Source organism: Lithobates pipiens, unplaced genomic scaffold, assembly GCF_037356315.1.
Source record: "Lithobates pipiens isolate NorthernLeopardFrog02 unplaced genomic scaffold, aLitPip1_a1.2 Scaffold_30, whole genome shotgun sequence".
Lineage (NCBI taxonomy): Eukaryota > Metazoa > Chordata > Amphibia > Anura > Ranidae > Lithobates > Lithobates pipiens.
The window spans coordinates 40,309,265-40,331,274 of record NW_027507791.1 but is presented as its reverse complement, the minus strand read 5'-3'; the positions used below and the strand labels follow the sequence as shown (position 1 = coordinate 40,331,274).

The 22,010-nt window shown below is 44.6% G+C and overlaps 1 protein-coding gene across 1 annotated transcript in view; it reads right to left on the bottom strand.

Annotated features, from left to right (window-relative positions):
* Nucleotides 1–20,655, bottom strand: part of LOC143942675 (uncharacterized) — a 48,899-nt gene extending 28,244 nt beyond the window's left edge. The window contains exon 1 of the mRNA XM_077464054.1: nucleotides 20,511–20,655. Within this exon, the coding sequence (XP_077320180.1) occupies nucleotides 20,511–20,562 (52 nt within the window). The 5' untranslated portion in view covers nucleotides 20,563–20,655. The remainder of the gene's footprint in view (nucleotides 1–20,510) is intronic.
* Between the last annotated feature and the right edge of the window lie 1,355 nt (nucleotides 20,656–22,010).

Genomic DNA, 22,010 nt, shown 5'->3' with positions numbered 1-22,010 from the left:
ACAATACATAGGGTTGCCGTGCACTACTGCTGACCGCTGCCCTATACTGCAGCAGTCCTTCAGCGGTATAGGGACTGACGCACAGTCTGCTAAACACTAACACACAACCTGCTTGGTCCACAAAAGTTTTTATAAGGACTGGTAACTTGGTATAGGGTGCTACGGTACATAGGCCTGAGTGCAGTACAGTCTGCTGTTCTGTAAGGACCGCTATCGGTCCACAATACATAGGGTTGCCGTGCACTACTGCTGACCGCTGCCCTATACTGCAGCAGTCCTTCATTGGTATAGGGACTGACGTACAGTCTGCTAATCACTAACACACAACCTGCTTGGTCCACAAAAGTTCTTATAAGGACTGGTAACTTGGTATAGGGTGCTACGGTACATAGGCCTGAGTGCGTTACAGTCTGCTGTTCTGTAAGGACCGCTATCGGTCCACAATACATAGGGTTGACGTGCACCACTGCTGACCGCTGCCCTATACTGCAGCAGTCCTTCAGCGGTATAGGGACTGACGTACAGTCTGCTAAACACTAATACACAACCTGCTTGGTCCACAAAAGTTCTTATAAGGACTGGTAACTTGGTATAGGGTGCTACGGTACATAGGCTTGAGTGCGGTACAGTCTGCTGTTCTGTAAGGACCGCTATCGGTCCACAATAGATAGGGTTGACGTGCACCACTGCTGACCGCTGCCCTATACTGCAGCAGTCCTTCAGCGGTATAGGGACTGACGCACAGTCTGCTAAACACTAACACACAACCTGCTTGGTCCACAAAAGTTTTTATAAGGACTGGTAACTTGGTATAGGGTGCTACGGTACATAGGCCTGAGTGCGTTACAGTCTGCTGTTCTGTAAGGACCGCTATCGGTCCACAATACATAGGGTTGCCGTGCACTACTGCTGACCGCTGCCCTATACTGCAGCAGTCCTTCATTGGTATAGGGACTGACGTACAGTCTGCTAATCACTAACACACAACCTGCTTGGTCCACAAAAGTTCTTATAAGGACTGGTAACTTGGTATAGGGTGCTACGGTACATAGGCCTGAGTGCGTTACAGTCTGCTGTTCTGTAAGGACCGCTATCGGTCCACAATACATAGGGTTGACGTGCACCACTGCTGACCGCTGCCCTATACTGCAGCAGTCCTTCAGCGGTATAGGGACTGACGTACAGTCTGCTAAACACTAATACACAACCTGCTTGGTCCACAAAAGTTCTTATAAGGACTGGTAACTTGGTATAGGGTGCTACGGTACATAGGCTTGAGTGCGGTACAGTCTGCTGTTCTGTAAGGACCGCTATCGGTCCACAATACATAGGGTTGCCGTGCACTACTGCTGACCGCTGCCCTATACTGCAGCAGTCCTTCATTGGTATAGGGACTGACGTACAGTCTGCTAATCACTAACACACAACCTGCTTGTTCCACAAAAGTTCTTATAAGGACTGGTAACTTGGTATAGGGTGCTACGGTACATAGGCTTGAGTGCGGTACAGTCTGCTGTTCTGTAAGGACCGCTATCGGTCCACAATAGATAGGGTTGACGTGCACCACTGCTGACCGCTGCCCTATACTGCAGCAGTCCTTCAGCGGTATAGGGACTGACGTACAGTCTGCTAAACACTAATACACAACCTGCTTGGTCCACAAAAGTTCTTATAAGGACTGGTAACTTGGTATAGGGTGCTACGGTACATAGGCTTGAGTGCGGTACAGTCTGCTGTTCTGTAAGGACCGCTATCGGTCCACAATAGATAGGGTTGACGTGCACCACTGCTGACCGCTGCCCTATACTGCAGCAGTCCTTCAGCGGTATAGGGACTGACGTACAGTCTGCTAAACACTAATACACAACCTGCTTGGTCCACAAAAGTTCTTATAAGGACTGGTAACTTGGTATAGGGTGCTACGGTACATAGGCTTGAGTGCGGTACAGTCTGCTGTTCTGTAAGGACCGCTATCGGTCCACAATACATAGGGTTGCCGTGCACTACTGCTGACCGCTGCCCTATACTGCAGCAGTCCTTCATTGGTATAGGGACTGACGTACAGTCTGCTAATCACTAACACACAACCTGCTTGTTCCACAAAAGTTCTTATAAGGACTGGTAACTTGGTATAGGGTGCTACGGTACATAGGCTTGAGTGCGGTACAGTCTGCTGTTCTGTAAGGACCGCTATCGGTCCACAATAGATAGGGTTGACGTGCACCACTGCTGACCGCTGCCCTATACTGCAGCAGTCCTTCAGCGGTATAGGGACTGACGTACAGTCTGCTAAACACTAATACACAACCTGCTTGGTCCACAAAAGTTCTTATAAGGACTGGTAACTTGGTATAGGGTGCTACGGTACATAGGCTTGAGTGCGGTACAGTCTGCTGTTCTGTAAGGACCGCTATCGGTCCACAATAGATAGGGTTGACGTGCACCACTGCTGACCGCTGCCCTATACTGCAGCAGTCCTTCAGCGGTATAGGGACTGACGTACAGTCTGCTAAACACTAATACACAACCTGCTTGGTCCACAAAAGTTCTTATAAGGACTGGTAACTTGGTATAGGGTGCTACGGTACATAGGCTTGAGTGCGGTACAGTCTGCTGTTCTGTAAGGACCGCTATAGGTCCACAATAGATAGGGTTGACGTGCACCACTGCTGACCGCTCACCTATACTGCAGCAGTCCTTCAGCGGTATAGGGACTAAGAGTTTTGTCACAGGGTCATTTAAAAAATGACATGCAGAGGAAGAGGCAGGCCCTTCCGCAGGGGTGGTAGGGGTAGGGCAGGAGCAACAGGCTTGAGCCAAAGTGGGAAGTTGCAGAAGGTGCGTTCAATTACTTTAAAGGATGCACCAGACTTGGTTGAGTGGCTCGCTCAGCCTTACTCTTCTGCACCCTCCTCATCCTCTCGATCTGCACCCTCTTCTTCACTCTCTGCTATGTGCACCCCCAAAGACACTACCACCAACAACACGACCACCACCACCACCACCACATACCTTCCGCTTGAGTCACTGGAATTATTTTCCGATCCATATCAAGAGGACATTTCTGATGCGCAGCCACTCTTGGTATTGGATCAGGAAGAGGAGGTAGCAACAAGCGCTACTCAGCAGTCTGACGCCAGTACCCAGATCAGCCCAAGGAGGAGGTTGGTCCCCGGTGTTGCTGCCTACTCTACTTATAGCGGTGGGGAAGGTGACGTTGATGATGACGTGTCTAGTGATGTCACGTGGGTGCCCACAAGAGAGGAAGAGGAGGGGAGTTCAGAGGGAGATATGGACCAGCAGATAGGGAGGAGAAGCAGCAATGACTTACATTGCACAGCAGGGACAAAGCAGACTGCAAATGTATCAGGAGCGAGTCATCGACCATGTACGGTCACATCTGGCGCTCCCAGGACACCGGCACATGGCTCCGCAGTGTGGGCTTTTTTTAACGTGTCCGCTGCTGACAATAGCGTTGCCATCTGCAATCTTTGCAGTCAACGCGTTAGTCGCGGTAAGCCCAATACTCACCTAGGGACGACCGCCTTAAGAAGGCACATGAGCAGCCATCACCGAGCCCAGTGGGAGCAACGGAACACACAAAGCCACACTGCAGGCTCTCACCGTCCAGCCTCGTCTTCTACTTCTCCTTCTCCTCTCTCCTCACAATTGTCCTCCACTCCACCTTCCATCACGCCAAGCTCACATTTTTCTGCAAAAAGGCAGGCTTCCGTGGGCCTAATGTTTGAGCGTAAAAAAATGATGACGCCGGATAACCCTCTTGCCCAACGGTTGGCGGCTGGCTTGTCAGAACTCATAGCCCGCCAACTACTGCCATATAAACTGGTGGACTCGGAGGCCTTTCGCAAATTTGTGGCCATTGGAACACCACAATGGAAGGTCCCAGGAAGGAAGTATTTCTCAGAGAAGGGCATCCCAGAGCTATATGGCCATGTTCAGCGGCAAGTGAATGTATCTCTGGCACACAGTGTCGGTGCCAAGATACATCTGACCACAGACACGTGGTCTAGCAAACACGGGCAGGGAAGGTATATCAGTTTTACTGCCCACTGGGTGAACCTTCTGACGGCCGTCAAGCATGTAACCCGTGGCACCCGTGTAGATTTGGTTTTACCGCCACGGATTGCATGCAGGCCTGACTCTTCTTCTCCTCCTCCTACTCCATCCTCCTCCCTCTCCTCCTCAGCTGCCTCCTCCTTTTCCGCTGCTAGCGTCTCTTCCACTGCACCGCCCAAGCTCCCCAGAACCTATTCCACATGCCAGGTGAGACGTTGCCATGCCGTGCTGCGTCTGTTGTGCCTGGAAGCAAAGAGCCACACTGGCCCGGCACTCCTTTCAGCTTTGCGTTCACAGGCAGATGAGTGGCTAACACCGCTCAATTTGACAGTTGGTAAAGTGGTGTGTGACAACGGTGCCAATCTGCTTAGCGCATTGAAACAGGGCAAAATCACGCACGTGCCGTGCATGGCACACGTCTTAAACTTGGTCGTGCAGCGATTCCTTGTCAAATACCCTGGGGTCCAGGACATCTTGCGGCAGGCAAGGAAAATCTCGGCCCATTTCAGAAGATCTTACACGGCCATGGCTCGCCTTGCTGACATTCAGCGGCGACACCATCTGCCGGTCAGACGTCTTATTTGCGATTGCCCGACGCGATGGAACTCAACCTTCTATATGCTTGATAGGCTGCTCCAGCAGAAACGTGCAGTTAACGTCTACCTGTATGAACTCTGCGAAAGAAACGGTTCTGGGGAGCTGGGTTTTTTTTCACCGCGCCAGTGGCTGCTCATGCGCGACACATGCAGACTTCTGCGGCCATTTGAGGAGATCACCAAACTGGTCAGTCGCAGCCATGGCGCCATCAGTGACATGGTACCTTATGCCTTCTTTCTGGAGCGTGCATTGCGTCGTGTCATTGATCAGGCTGTGGAGGAGCAGGAGCGGGAAGATGAGGAAGTCGCAATGCTGGATGAATTCCCAGGGGGGGCTACTCTATCTGAGACAAGTCAACAACAGGAGTCTGATGAGGAGTCAGAGGAGGATGGTGCCGGGGCGGATGAGCAGGAGCAAGAAGAGCATGCTTTAAACCTTTCTGGGATCCCTGTTGTGCGAGGATGGGGAGAGGAGAATGAAGAGGACGACATTATCCTGGATGATGAGCAGGAGCCAGGCCACCACACCGCTTCCACTTTAGTGCAAATGGGGGCCTTCATGCTCCAGTGTTTTAATAGGGACCCCCGTATAAAAAGCATGAGGGTCAAGGACCAGTACTGGGTGGCAACGTACTTAGACCCCCGGTACAAACACAAAATGGCGGAAATGTTACCGCCGTCGCAGAGGGCTGTCAGAATGCAGCACTTCCAGGCCTTGCTTCGAGAAATGCTGCATTCTGCTTTTGCGTGCGCTGGCAGAGGAGCAATTCCCACTCCCAGAGAAGGATTTGCGGGTACCAATCCAACAGCGCCTGCAAGAAGAGGCCGGTTTGAAGATGTGTTGGTGACTTCGGATATGAGGTCATTCTTTCAGCCGACCCATCGACAGGTGTCATCCGGATCCAGCATCAGGGAACGCCTAGACCGTCAGGTGTCCGACTACATTGGGTTAACGGCCGATGTGGACGCTCTGAGGAGTGATGAACCCCTAGACTACTGGGTGGGCAGGCTTGACCTCTGGCCAGAGCTTGCCCAATTTGCAATCGAACTGTTGGCTTGCCCCTCATCCAGTGTCCTGTCCGAAAGGACGTTCAGCGCAGCAGGGGGGATTGTGACCGATAAGCGTACTCGCCTAGCTCACCACAGTGTTAACTACCTCACATTTCTAAAAATGAATGAGGCATGGATCTCGGAGGAATTCAACACATGTGATCAGTAGACCATGTATATGTCTATAAACAATTTTTGGAATCAAGCACACAGACCTTCTTAATTCATTTGGCTCACTTCCCTGACCCAAAAAAGCACACCGTACTATATGCCCCTACCCTCCTCTTTGAAGAGGTTGAGCGGTGTCATATTTCTACTGGGGCTGCTTATTATGAGGGGTTCCCACCATCCCTGTGCTGTGCTGACTTCCTCCTGGGTGTTCTTATTATGAGGGGCTCCCACCATCCCTGTGCTGTGCTGACTTCCTCCTGGGGGTTCTTATTATGAGGGGATCACACCATCCCTGTGCTGTGCTGACTTCCTCCTGGGGCTGCTTACGGTGCTGCTGTCAGCGCTGTATGTCACGGAGCTGCTGTCAGCGCTGTATGTCACGGAGCTGCTGTCAGCGCTGTATGTCACGGAGCTGCTGTCAGCGCTGTATGTCACGGAGCTGCTGTCAGCGCTGTATGTCACGGAGCTGCTGTCAGCGCTGTATGTCACGGAGCTGCTGTCAGCGCTGTATGTCACGGAGCTGCTGTCAGCGCTGTATGTCACGGAGCTGCTGTCAGCGCTGTATGTCACGGAGCTGCTGTCAGCGCTGTATGTCACGGAGCTGCTGTCAGCGCTGTATGTCACGGAGCTGCTGTCAGCGCTGTATGTCACGGAGCTGCTGTCAGCGCTGTATGTCACGGTGCTGCTGTCAGCGCTGTATGTCACGGAGCTGCTGTCAGCGCTGTATGTCACGGAGCTGCTGTCAGTGCTGTATGTCACGGAGCTGCTGTCAGCGCTGTATGTCACGGAGCTGCTGTCAGCGCTGTATGTCACGGAGCTGCTGTCAGCGCTGTATGTCACGGTGCTGCTGTCAGCGCTGTATGTCACGGAGCTGCTGTCAGCGCTGTATGTCACGGAGCTGCTGTCAGCGCTGTATGTCACGGAGCTGCTGTCAGCGCTGTATGTCACGGAGCTGCTGTCAGCGCTGTATGTCACGGAGCTGCTGTCAGCGCTGTATGTCACGGAGCTGCTGTCAGCGCTGTATGTCACGGAGCTGCTGTCAGCGCTGTATGTCACGGTGCTGCTGTCAGCGCTGTATGTCACGGAGCTGCTGTCAGCGCTGTATGTCACGGAGCTGCTGTCAGTGCTGTATGTCACGGAGCTGCTGTCAGCGCTGTATGTCACGGAGCTGCTGTCAGCGCTGTATGTCACGGAGCTGCTGTCAGCGCTGTATGTCACGGTGCTGCTGTCAGCGCTGTATGTCACGGAGCTGCTGTCAGCGCTGTATGTCACGGAGCTGCTGTCAGCGCTGTATGTCACGGAGCTGCTGTCAGCGCTGTATGTCACGGAGCTGCTGTCAGCGCTGTATGTCACGGAGCTGCTGTCAGCGCTGTATGTCACGGTGCTGATGTCAGTGCTCTGTATTACGGTGCTGCTGTCAGTGCTCTGTATCTCCTGCACCCTCTTGTTTGCCTACCCTGGTCCCTGACCTTCCCTCTCCTCCATTGCCTTCATTAGCTCCATAGTCCTGAATTGTCAGAACAATTTCCCAAATAAAAAAAAAATGCTTGTAGTTATCGATCCCAAATTCACCTCATACATGTATTATGCTATTGTCCAGGTGGTGGGACTACGTGCTACCCCCTAATAATTACCCCGTGGCCGCAAATTCGACCTAAAGGTTTGCGAAATTCGCCTCCCATTGAAGTCAATGGAGCCCGCGGCGAACGGTCGTTTTCGCGAACGTTTGTGTCCGTTCGCGTTTCGCGTTCGCGAAACGTCCCGTCGGAAGTTCGTCCATCACTAATGATAAACACTAAACCTTTCTAAATAGGTATATTTAAACCTGATTTATTGGAAATTGCATAGATTTATAGAAGCACATGTTTTCTGTTATTTAATATAGAAAAAACCTATTGTATGTAAAGCTTATGTATTGCATCATACAGACATGCAATGTGCACCATCTAGTGGTTAAAAAAGAGTACTAACATGAAAATATTTGTATTAAAGCAATGCATTGTTAGTATGATTATTGCACACTTAAAGTGTACCGGAGAGATAAAAATAATTATCTATAACACTGAATAACAGGGATATATATGTTATTAAAATATAATAATGTTCATTGTTGTAACTACGTTTTAAAATACTTTAGTTAAAATCTGTATTATATATATTGTTAATGGTTATAAACATGTGACTATAAAAATGTAAAAGATGTATTGTTATGTAAAAATTAAACTACTTCCAGCCATAAAGTCAGTGGTCATATCTCATGCTGTTTGTGTGATTCTTTGCAGTCCACGCCAAGCTGATCACCTTATCTCATCGCGTCTACAATCATCGGCTCTCTTAATTCACATTTTGAGGCCGGTAACATTTTGGGGGCTCGTGTGCCGGGATTCGTTGTGTTACCAGTGAGAAGGAAGCGCGAGACAAGCGTGAGCCTGCTACAGAGCTACAAGGAGAGTCGTAAGAGTTGTCTGCCTCGTGAGTGCAAGTCTTCAGATTGCAACAGAGATGGCATCTCCTCATCGTGCGCTGATGTGGGATATCCGGAAACAAATTCATCTGCTTAATGAAGAACAGCTGCATAGCCTTGCTATTACGCTGGGAGATGAAAGAGAAGTGGACGTTCCATCAGTGACTGGTACCAACGAAATGGAACTTGTTGAATTTATTGAAGACTACTTGAGAAGTGATCAGCTGGAAAAGTTGGAAGATCAAGGTATGTCTTACCTACTCATCATCCAAGACAAGATCAATGAACTAAAACTTAACAAGGAAAGTACACCAACTGTGGACATTGCAACTGCTGCAAAAAAAATAAGTAGTGGAACTGCAAGGACTGAACAGGTATCGGAGGTGGTGAGATTAACTGATGTTGTTGCTTTATTGACACTTAGAGAATTTAAAATGCATGGTGGTGTAATTTCAGATCATGGTTCGGACATGAGTTACAGTAGCGTGTGCAGACAAATTGACGAGGGTCTAACAGAAAAATTCCCTGAATCTGAAATTATACGCACAGTGTTGAGAATAATCAAACCTGGTAATTTTAAAGATATGTTGACTGACAAAGATGATCTGACTGTTGTTGAATTGAAAAGGTTTTTGAAGTCACATATGAGAGAACGAAGTGGTAATGAGTTATTTCAGGACCTTAGCAATGCTGCCCAGCAAGAAAGAGAAACAGCACAACAATTTGTTTACAGGCTAGTGGGGTTAAAACAAAAAGTTCTGTCTACATCACAACATGATAGGCAAGAGTTTAGCTATGACAAAAAACTGGTGCAAGGCATATTCCTTCATACACTCTATCAGGGACTAAATGAGAAAAATTCTAATGTTAGACGAGATATCAAGCCTTATGTGTCTGATTTGACAGTAACGGATGACTTTATTATAGAGCAAGTCACCAGATCAGTTGATGAGGAAACAGAAAGGCAGAGACGCTTAAACAGTGCACCTAAACATAAACCTCTTACTGTTCATTCATCCCAGACACCAGGGAATAGCGAAAAAGACACCTTCCAAAAGAGAGTGGAGGGAGATGTTAGAGCAAATCACACTGCATTAATGGAACTAACAACACAGGTCTCTGCTCTCACAAAGAACCTGGAAAAGATGATGAAGCTAACTCCTATTGTTGGAAACCAAATGACTAAGCCACTAACCAATGTTCAAGTTCCAGATACAACTCACTGCAAGCCCAGGTGTGATGATTGCATTAAACGAGAGAGTCAGAACTGCTACCATTGTTTCTACTGTGGTTGGACAGGACACAGAGCGGTTGATTGCTTGAAGAAAAGAAGGCAGTCGGGAAACGACAGACGGTCACTGGGAAAGGGACAACCAGTGACCACCTCAAATGATCTGTCCCATGCTAAGGTAAACAGGGTATTCACCCACCGGTCAACTAGAACACTCCCAAAAGAGAATGGATTCTCCAAACAACACGTAGCACAATTAATTGGAGGAAAATGCCTACTGTCATGTCAGATGAATGGTGTACCGGTTGACATGTTGATGGATACAGGAGCTCAGGTCAGCATTGTCGGGAAGGCATGGTTAGAAAAGTTTCTACCCAGTGTCTCCATTAGGCACATACAAGATTTACTTTGTGATGACAACTTATCCATTACAGCTGCAAATGGTTCTATCATTCCATTCATCGGGTGGATTGAAGTCTGCCTGGAATTCGAAAGTAGTGGACATGGAAACTTAGCCATTTATGTGCCAATGCTGGTGAGTGACTGCTGTAATGACAATCCAATTCTTGGGATTAATGTTATCGAAGAATTAATCAGAGAAAACCGTGACCGACCAAACAGCACCCAAAACCTGACTATCTTGCTGAGTGAAGCTATGAAAATAAGACAGAGTGTAGCGAATAACATTGTCAATGCTGTCAGTCAAGCAACTGACCCAGGAGAAATATTCGATAGTCGTATGGTCAAAGTGGGGAAGAAGGGACTCCAGATTAAAGGAGGCGAGCTCTGTGAAGTCAAATGCAGAATTAGAGTGTGGCCGAAAGGAGGAATCATGTAATTTGAACCACTTCCCGAATATCCAATTGAGGAAGGACTTGAACTATTTCCTTCAGTGGTAGATGTGCCAAATGGGTTCTCTAAACTGGTGAAGATACCTATACTGAACCGTGCTCAACATGACATCTATCTTCCACCCAGAACAGTATTGGGTACCATTTCTCCAGCAGCTGAGATTCTACCATTGTCTCCAAACAAAGACGATGGAAAGAGAATTGACCAGAAGAAAAGGGTGTTTCATGTAAACCAGTTGAATCAAGTGGACACTGGAAATCAGCTACCCACTAACAAATCTGTTAAGTGGCACCCACCTGTCAATTTGGAAGATCTCTCAGAAGAAGAAGAGGAGATAGCGAGACAAATGTTATATGATGAATCAGATGTCTTTGCTCGAGATGAGGGAGACATAGGATGCATCCCTAACCTGAAACTGAGGATAAATCTGAAAGATGAAACTCCTGTCCAGAAACGCTACAATTCGATACCGAAACCCCTATACAAAGAAGTGAAAGAATATATCCAAAACCTTCTTGACCGAGGTTGGGTAACAAAATCTTCTTCCGCGTACTCATCACCAGTTGTTTGTGTTCGAAAGAAGGACAGTAGCCTACGACTATGTGTTGACTTTAGGGAGTTAAACCGAAAGACTATCCCAGATAGACATCCACTACCCAGAATACAAGATCTGCTGGATAGCTTAGGAGGATTTACGTGGTTCTCAATCCTGGACCAGGGTAGTGCGTATCATCAAGGCTTTTTGCATGAAGACTCCAGACATCTGATGGCTTTCAGCACCCCCTGGGGACTCCTGGAGTGGAACCGTATTCCATTTGGATTAACGAATGCCCCAGCAGCTTTTCAGAGATGCATGGAGAATGTATTAGAGGGCATCAGAGACAAATGTTGTTCTCCATACTTGGATGACGTACTTTGCTACTCCAAAACTTTTCAGGAGCATGTCAATGATATTAGGCAAGTGCTTAGTCGAATGCGTGAGCATGGTATCAAACTTAGACCGAAGAAGTGTGAACTCTTTAAACGACAGATTCGATACCTTGGACGAATGGTGTCAGAAGAAGGCATAAAAATGTACCCAAAAGATCTTGAAGCGGTATTACATTTGAAAAGGAAAGAACCAAAAACAGTGGGAGAAGTCAGATATTTGTTAGGATTCCTGAGCTACTACAGGTCCTTCATTCAAGATTTCTCTCGACTTGCTAAACCACTGTATGAACTTTTGCAGAACACTGAGAAAGAATCTGCTACATCCATCCCCAAAAACAATCGGAGGGAATCTACAAAGAAAAACGGGAACAAAGCACAAGTGCCATCTAAAACACTGATTCAATGGACACCCAAACATCAAGCTGTAGTATCCAGACTGGTGGACATGCTAACCAATCCACCAATTCTAGCATACCCTGATTTTGACTTACCCTTCGTCTTACACACTGATGCTTCCAATGAAGGCCTAGGTGCTGTACTATACCAACGACAAGGAGAAAAACTTTGTGTTATTGGGTTTGGCTCCAGAACATTGACTCCAGCAGAGCGCAATTACCATCTTCACTCTGGTAAACTTGAGTTTTTAGCTCTCAAGTGGGCAGTCTGTGACAAATTCAGAGATTACTTGTACTACGCTCCAACATTCACCGTTTACACAGACAACAACCCATTGACATATGTATTGAGTACTGCCAGACTGAATGCTGTGGGTCATCGTTGGGTTAGCGAGTTGGCTGATTTCCACTTCGATATCAAGTACAGGCCAGGTAAACAGAATGCAGATGCAGATACACTGTCACGATTTCCGGTGGAACTCACGAAGAATCTGAGTGAGTACACAGAGCTTGTACCATCTGAGGTTGTGTCAGCTATGTGGCAAGGGAGCAAAGCTGTTGACGAAGAAGAGGCATTATGGGTGGCTTCATTGACTCTTCACTCAGAAAGTGATGTGGCCGAAGAATTGCTGAAAGGACAGACAATCTGCCCAATGACTCAGGAGAATATCAGAGCATTACAACAAGACGATACCAACATTAGAGAAGTGGTCTGGCTTAAGGAGAACGACTGGATTCCAAACCACAAAGAAAAGGAGAGTATGACCAGCAAAACAAGACGTTTGATACATGAATGGAATAAACTCAGAGTCGATGAAGGAATCCTCTACCGACACTCTGGAACCCGAAAACAGCTAGTTCTACCAGAAAAGTTAAAACCATTGGTCTTAAGAAATCTTCATGATGACATGGGTCACATTGGTACTGACAAGGTAACCCACCTAGCACGTGAACGATTTTACTGGCCATTTATGCAAAAAGACATTGATGAATATGTGCTGAAGAAGTGCAGCTGCATCAAACAAAAGCATCCAAATATCACCGAAAGAGCACCTATGGGTTTGATTACTACCAGTTCACCTTTGGAGTTAGTATCCATTGATTATCTTCACTTGGAGAAAAGCAAAGGAGGATATGAGTATATACTTGTAATAGTTGACCATTTCACACGCTTTGCACAAGCGTATCCAACTAAGAACAAATCTGGAAAAACGGCGGCAGAAAAGATCTTTCAGGATTTCATACCACGTTTTGGCTATCCAGAGAAACTCCACCATGACCAAGGAAGAGAATTTGAAAACAACTTATTTCAGACATTGCAACGATTGGCAGGGATTTCTCATTCAAGAACTACTCCATACCATCCACAGGGTAACCCAGTGGAGAGACTGAACCGTACTTTGTTACAGATGCTTCGCACCTTAGAGGAAGAGAAAAAGTCAGATTGGAAAGAACATCTTCCACATATGGTTCATGCATACAATTGCACCAGGCATGAAGCCACAGGATACTCGCCATTCTTTCTATTGTATGGAAGATCTCCTCGTTTGCCAATTGACCTAATGCTCAACCTAAATTTGGAAAAGGAATCAGAAAGTCAACCAACATTTACTCAGAAATGGGCATCTAGAATGCAAGAAGCTTACAAAATCGCATCCGAGAATAGCAAAAAATCATCTGCTAAAGGGAAGAAGTACTATGACAAACAGATAAAAGGAGCACCTCTTCAACCGGGTGATCGGGTCTTAGTACGAAATCTCTCTGAATGAGGAGGACCTGGTAAACTTTGTTCATACTGGGAAGAATCAGTACACAAAGTGGTTGAAAGAATCAAAGATGGGCCTGTGTACAAAATTCAGCCTGAAAGTGGTAAAAAGACTATTCGAGTACTGCACAGAAATCTTTTACTACCAGTAAATGACCTACCAATTGAAGGACACATTCCAAGAGTACCGATGAAACAAAGACAATCAAGTAACAGAAAGGATACCAGAATGGATGTGGACCAGGAGGAGGAATGTTCAGATGAAGAAAGATGGTATTATCCTTATATACCAGAGACTACAGAAAGTCATGATTGTATTGTGTCTCAACCAAACTCTCAAAACGTACAGAAAATCCCATTAAGAGTTTCTGCTGAGGAGTTCTATCCTACAACTACCACACCCAATCTTGAACAAGAGCAAAATGATGGAACAGTAGTTGGCGACCAAATCTGGGCTACAGACATGGTGGGACTAGACACTGCAGAATTACCCTCATTAAGTCAAGACTTACCTGTGAACCAAGATATGCAAATGGAAAATGATGTTGATGAAGAAGACTCAACTCCTGTCAGAAGATCTACCAGACAAGTTAAGCCTAAAGAGATCTTTACATATGACACACTAGGTCAGCCAAGATACATACCAAGTCAGATTCACACCATACAAACTCCTACAATGCTAGCTACTCCCAGGACATGCCAAGTAGTTAACGTAGCTCCTTGGTGGCAACAAGTACCTATTTGGGTTACTTAAATCACTAAATAGTGTTCAGATACCAATTGAGTTTAATGTCGGGAGCCATTAACTGAAGGAGGGGAGAGTGTGACGGACTGGGGTTTATATGGTCACAAAACAGACACCCCAAAGCAAAGTATATATTCATTTTTTTTTATATATTTCTAAACATCTCCCTTCTATTCTATTAATAACCAGTAGATGGCAGAGAAGGTACACAAACAGAGTCTATATAAGGCCACACACCATGTGACTGGAAATTAAACTACTTCCAGCCACAAAGTCAGTGGTCATATATCATGCTGTTTGTGTGATTCTTTGCAGGTATGTACTCTAAATTGTTCCTAATCTGTATTAACCTGTGATAGAAAGATTCCTAAACATCTTGAGCAGATGCAGAAAAAGTCTCAGCAGATTTTATGCTATAGTTTTGCTGTAATTAGAAGTTTAGAACAGCATGTGTCAGAAACAAGTGAAAAGTGCATAAGAACATGAAAATACTGCATTAGTCAGAACAAATGTCTATGATAAACACTAAACCTTTCTAAATAGGTATATTTAAACCTGATTTATTGGAAATTGCATAGATTTATAGAAGCACATGTTTTCTGTTATTTAATATAGAAAAAACCTATTGTATGTAAAGCTTATGTATTGCATCATACAGACATGCAATGTGCACCATCTAGTGGTTAAAAAAGAGTACTAACATGAAAATATTTGTATTAAAGCAATGCATTGTTAGTATGATTATTGCACACTTAAAGTGTACCGGAGAGATAAAAATAATTATCTATAACACTGAATAACAGGGATATATATGTTATTAAAATATAATAATGTTCATTGTTGCAACTACGTTTTAAAATACTTTAGTTAAAATCTGTATTATATATATTGTTAATGGTTATAAACATGTGACTATAAAAATGTAAAAGATGTATTGTTATGTAAAAATTAAACTACTTCCAGCCATAAAGTCAGTGGTCATATCTCATGCTGTTTGTGTGATTCTTTGCAGTCCACGCCAAGCTGATCACCTTATCTCATCGCGTCTACAATCATCGGCTCTCTTAATTCACATTTTGAGGCCGGTAACACGTGCGCGACTAGACTCCCAAAAAGTCCCACACATGTGGTATCCCTGTACTCGGGAGAAGTAGCGGAATATATTTTGGGGTGCAATTCCACATATAACCATGGCATGTGTGAGCAATATATCATTTAGTGACAACTTTTTGTACATTTTTTTTTTTTTTTTTTTTTAGTCATTATTCAATCCCTTAGGACAAAAAAAATAAATATTCAATGGGCTCAACATACCCATCAGCAGTTTCCTTGGGGTGTCTACTTTCCAAAATGGGGTCATTTGGGGGGGTTTTGTGCCATCTTAGCATTTTATGGCCGTCAAAACTGTGATAGGTAGTGATAGGTAGTGAGGAGTAAAATAAAAAAATTATGCCCTTAGAAATCCTGAAGGCGGTGCTTGGATTTTGGGGTCCCGTACGCGGCTAGGCTCCCAAAAAGTCCCACACATGTGGTATCCCTGTACTCAGGAGAAGCAGCAGAATGTATTTTGGGGTGTCATTTCACATATGCTCATAGCATGTGTGAGCAATATATCATTTAGTGACAACTTTGTGCAAAAAAAAAAAAGTTTGTAATATTCCCGCAACTTGTGGCAAAATATAAAATATTCCATGGACTCAACATGCCTCTCAGTAAATAGCTTGGGGTGTCTACTTTCCAAAATGGGGTCATTTTGGGGGGTTTTGTGCTATTTTGGCTTTTTATGGCCTTCGAAACTGTGATAGGTAGTGAGGGGTGAAATCAAAAATTTGCACCCTTAGAAATCCTGAAGGTGGTGATTGGTTTTCGGGATGCCGTGCGCGACTAGACTCCCAAAAAGTCCCACACATGTGGTATCCCCGTACTCGGGAGAAGTAGCGGAATATATTTTGGGGTGCAATTCCACATATAACTATGGCATGTGTGAGCAATATATCATTTAGTGACAACTTTTTGTACATTTTTTTTTTTTTTGTCATTATTCAATCCCTTAGGACAAAAAAAATAAATATTCAATGGGCTCAACATACCCATCAGCAGTTTCCTTGGGGTGTCTACTTTCCAAAATGGGGTCATTTGGGGGGGGTTTGTACTGCCCTGCCATTTTAGCACCTCAAGAAATGAGATAGGCAGTCATAAATTAAAAGCTGTGTAAATTCCAGAAAATGTACTCTAGTTTGTAGACGCTATAACTTTTGCGCAAACCAAAAAATATACGCTTATTGACATTTTTTTTACTAAAGACATGTGGCTGAATAAATTTTGCCCTCAATGTATGACTAAAATTTAGTTTATTCGATTTTTCTGATAACAAAAAGAAGAAAATATCATTTTTTTTCAAAATTTTCGCTCTTTTTCCATTTATATCGCAAAAAATAAAAATCGCAGAGGCAATCAAATACCATCAAAAGAAAGCTCTATTTGTGGGAAGAAAAGGACGCAAATTTCGTTTGGGTGCAATATTGCATGACCACGCAATTACCAGTTAAAGCAGCGCAGTGCAAAATTGTAAAAAGACCCCTGGTCCTTAAGGTGTTTATTGGTCCGAGGCTGAAGTGGTTAATAAAAAAATAAAATAAATGTTGCTTCCTGTTTTCTGGAAGAAGCAAGGAAGTTCAAATAAGTCGGCAAGCTTTCTTGTAAATCACACTTTGGCTGGTAAACTAAAATTCAAGAAATGTACTCATGGTGTACGAGATAGTGGGGGAAAAAAATCTGCCTACATTCTCAGATACAGGGAAATTGAAATATAGAGTTTACCCACAAATAATATTAATAATGCCGCATACACACGACCGGACTTTTCGGCAGACTAGGTCCGACGGTCTTTCCGGCTGACTTTCGGTGGAGTTTCCGACGGACTTTCCAAACAAACGGACTTGGCCACACACAAGCGGACTAAGTCCGTTCAAAAGTCTGTTCGTTTTGAATGTGATGACGTAAGACGGGACTAAAAAAGGAAGTTCAATGGCCAGTAGCCAATAGCTTCCATTGCGTCGTATTTGGTCCGTCGGACCAGCATACAGACGAACGGTTTTCCCGATAGGAATTGAGTCCGTCGGACAGATTTGAAACATGTTCTATTTCTAGGTCTGTCGGATTTTTAAGATGAAAATTATCGGATTAGCCCACACACGATTGGATTGTCCGACGGAATCAGTCCGACCTAGAACCTAGTCTGCCGGAAAGTCCGGTCGTGTGTACGCGGCATTACATTTTCTTGGGAACAATAAGAAATCGCTAACACGATTGACAATTCTGTTCTTGTCCACCTTGGAGTTTTAGGCGTTGCTACCCAAATTATTCAAATTTTTTTTTTTTTGGGGATGTTGAGATACAAAGGAAGAAAAACCTCTCTTAGCAAGTTGTCAGTGGGGTGATTCCCCCTATTGGAAGATTCCTCCCTTAACCCTGTTCTAAGGAAAACACAGAGATTTGGATTTTTGTTTCTCACTTACTGTCCTGGTGACAACGGAGAGGGTGAAGCTTCCCCACAAGGATAAAGACAGCAATAAAAACTTGACCAAAAAAAAAATATATATATTTCTTATATTTGTGTATGTATATATTTATATATGTATATATGTGTATATGTGTATATATATATATATATATATATATATATATATATATATATATATATATATATATTTTTTTTTTATTATTATTTATGTTTATATCATGATATAAATCATGCTCATGAAGTATGTGAGGTGATGGAACACACAAAATACCCTGGTGGCTAGCTAGGAGGAGAGAAACTACATAGTTTTGAAGATACATACAATTACAATAGAGATACAGTGCCTTGCAAAAGTATTCACCCCTCTTGGCTTTTTACCGATTTTGTTACATTACAGCCTTTAATTCAATGTTTATTTTTTTATCTGAATTATATGTGATGGATCAAAACACAATAGTCTAAGTTGGGGAAGTAAAATTAGAAAAATATATACATAAAACTATTTTTCAGAAATAAAAAAACTCATGGTTGGCATGTGCGTATGTATTCACCCCCCTTTGTTATGAAGCCCATAAAAATCTCTGGTGCCACCAATTACCTTCAGAAGTCACATAATTAATGAAATGATGTCCACCTGTGTGCAATCTAATTGTCACATGACCTGTCATTACATAGACACACCTTTGTGAAAGGCCCCAGAGGCGGCAACACCTAAGCAAGAGGCACCACTAACCAAACACTGCCATGAAGACCAAGGAACTCTCCACACAAGTAATGGACAATGTTGTTGAGAAGTACAAGTCAGGGTTAGGTTATAAAAAAAAAATATCCAAATCTTTGATGATCCCCTAGGAGCTCCATCAAATCTATCATAACCAAATGGAAAGAACATGGCACAACAGCAAACCTGCCAAAAGACGGGTGCACACCAAAACTCATGGACCGGTCAAGGAGGGCATTAATCAGAGAGGGAGACCTAAGGTAACCCTGAAGGATCTGCAGAGTTCCACAGCAGAGACTGGAGTATCTGTACATAGGAGGACAATAAGCCGTACGCTCCATAGAGTTGGAATTTATGGCAGAGTGGCCAGAAGAAAGACATTACTTTCAGCAAAAAAACAAAATGGCACGTTTTGAGTTTGTGAAAAGGCATGTGGGAAACTCCCAAAATGTATGGAGGAAGGTGATCTGGTCTGATGTATGGAGGAAGGTGATCTGGTCTGATGTACAGTATGGAGGAAGGTGACCTGGTCTGATGTATGGAGGAAGGTGCTCTGGTCTGATGTATGGAGGAAGGTGATCTGGTCTGATGTATGGAGGAAGGTGATCTGGTCTGATGTATGGAGGAAGGTGATCTGGCCTGATGTATGAAGGAAGGTGCTCTGGTCTGATGTATGGAGGAAGGTGATCTGGTCTGATGTATGGAGGTAGGTGATCTGGTCTGATGTATGGAGGAAGGTGATCTGGTCTGATGTATGGAGGAAGGTGATCTGCTCTGATGTATGGAGGAAGGTGATCTGGTCTGATGTATGGAGGAAGGTGATCTGGTCTGATGTATGGAGGAAGGTGATCTGGTCTGATGTATGGAGGAAGGTGATCTGGTCTGATGTATGGAGGAAGGTGATCTGCTCTGATGTATGGAGGAAGGTGATCTGCTCTGATGTATGGAGGAAGGTGATCTGCTCTGATGTATGGAGGAAGGTGATCTGCTCTGATGTATGGAGGAAGGTGATCTGGTCTGATGTATGGAGGAAGGTGATCTGGTCTGATGTATGGAGGAAGGTGATCTGGTCTGATGTATGGAGGAAGGTGCTCTGATCTGATGTATGGAGGAAGGTGATCTGGTCTGATGTATGGAGGAAGGTGATCTGGTCTGATGTATGGAGGAAGGTGATCTGGTCTGATGTATGGAGGAAGGTGATCTGGTCTGATGTATGGAGGAAGGTGCTCTGATCTGATGAGACTAAAACTTAACTTTTTGTCCATCAAAGAAAACGCTATGTCTGGTGCAAACCCAACACATCACATCACCCAAAGAACACCATATGGGGATGTTTTTCAGCAGTCAGGACTGGGAAACTGGTCAGAGTTGAGGGAAAGATGGATGGTGCTCAATACAGGGATATTCTTGGAACAAAACCTGTACCACTCTGTGTGTGATGTGAGGGTAGGACGGAGGTTCACCTTCCAGCAGGACAATGATCCCAAACACACTGCTAAAGCAACACTTGAGTGGTTTAAGGGGAAACATGTAAATGTGTTGGAATGGACTAGTCAAAGCCCAGACCTCAATCCAATAGAAAATCTGTGGTCAGACTAAAAGATCGTTGTTCACAAGCGCAAACCATCCAACTTGAAGGAGCTGGAGCAGTTTTGCCAGGAGGAAGAATGGGCAAAAATCCCAGTGGTAAGATGAGGAAAAACTCATAGAGACTCACCCAAAGGCCACTTGGAGCTGTGATAGCCGCAAAAGGCGGCTCTACAAAGTATTGGCTTTAGGGGGGGCGTGAATAGTTATGCAAATTGGCTTTTTCCGTTATTTTGTCCTATTTGTTGTTTGCTTGACAATAGAAAAAAAACATCTTGAAAGCTGTGGGCGTGTTCTGTAAATTAAATGATGCAAATCCTCAAACAATCCGTGTTAATTCCATGTTTATATATATATATTATATTCTTTTAAAATAATTTATTAAAAAAAGAAGACAACTTACATCCCTGTGGATATATCACAAGGCACCAGCAGATGAAAATCCAGCCTCCCATCGTTTCTTGTGATGTTGTGACTGCCGGGGACAGCTGAGGTTTTCACACTTCCCCAAAGGATGGTGGACACAGATATGCAAAAACTACAAAATGTACACACAATTTTAGCCCCTAGCCAACATCCTGTTTATTTTAAAGGCCCAGTCTTCACACCCACTCTTAAAGGAAACGTACTTTACTTGGACCCTACCATATTTGTATTTGCAACCAAAAAATAAATTCACTTCAATGTAGGCCGGCATTCGACATACATTCTTATTAAATGTCATTAAATAGTTAATTTACATTATTTAAATCGATATTAAAATAATTTGAAAACCTGCTGAGTAGAGTTAAAATTCAGATGGAATTTGTCATGGCCCACATTTTTTTTTACATTTTTTTATGGAGACTGGTTCGGACTTCCTTTGACTTCTGTTGAACTTCCCTTTAGTGGTACCTCCCTTTGGATGTTGGCCAATTAAAAAAAATTAAAAAATGGCTGAACTACGACTGATTAGAATTTTTTTTCGTAAGGCCACTCTTCCTTCTTACCGAAATCATTAAAAAACTTCAGAAAAATCAATATATAAACATTTAACAATTGATGAGAAAAGCTTATTTAACCACTTGCTTACTGGGCACTTAAACCCCCCTCAGTCCCAGACCAATTTTCAGCTTTCAGCGCTGATGCACTTTGAATGACAATTGCGCGGTCATACAACACTGTACCCAAATGACATTTTTATCATTTTTTTCCCACAAATAGAGCTTTCTTTTGGTGGTATTTAGTTACAGCTCGGAGTTTTATTTTTTGCTAAACAAACAAAAAAAGATGCAAAAAAAAAAAAAAAAATCATGTTTTAATAGTTTGTTATAAAATTTTGCAAACGGGTCATTTTTCTCCTTCATTGAAGTGCGCTGATTAGGCGGCACTGATAGGCTGCATTGGTGGGCACTGATGGGCTGCATTGGTGGGCACTGATAGGCTGCACTGGTGGGCACTGATAGGCATAGTTAAGGCGGCACTAATAGGCACAGATAAGGCGGCACCGATGGGCACAGATAAGGCGGCACTGATGGGCAAAGATGGGCACAGATAAGATGGCACGGATGGGTGGCACGGATAAGTGGCACGGATGGGTGGCACGGGTGGGCACTGATAGGTACCGCTGATAGATGGGACTGATGGGCACTGATAGGTGGCACTGATAGGTGGCTCTGATAGGTGGCACTGTTGGGCACTGATGGGCGGCACTGCTGGGCACTGATGGGTGGCACTGCTGGGCACTGATGGGCGGCACTGGGGTGCAGCACCTTTGAGGCAGATTGTGGGCACTGTGGGTGGCACTGTTGGTGGCACTGCTGGATGGCACTGTGGGTGGCACTGTGGGTGGCACTGTGGGCACTATGGGCACTGCTGGGTGGCACTGATGGGGGGCACTTACTTTTATTCAGGATGGCACTGC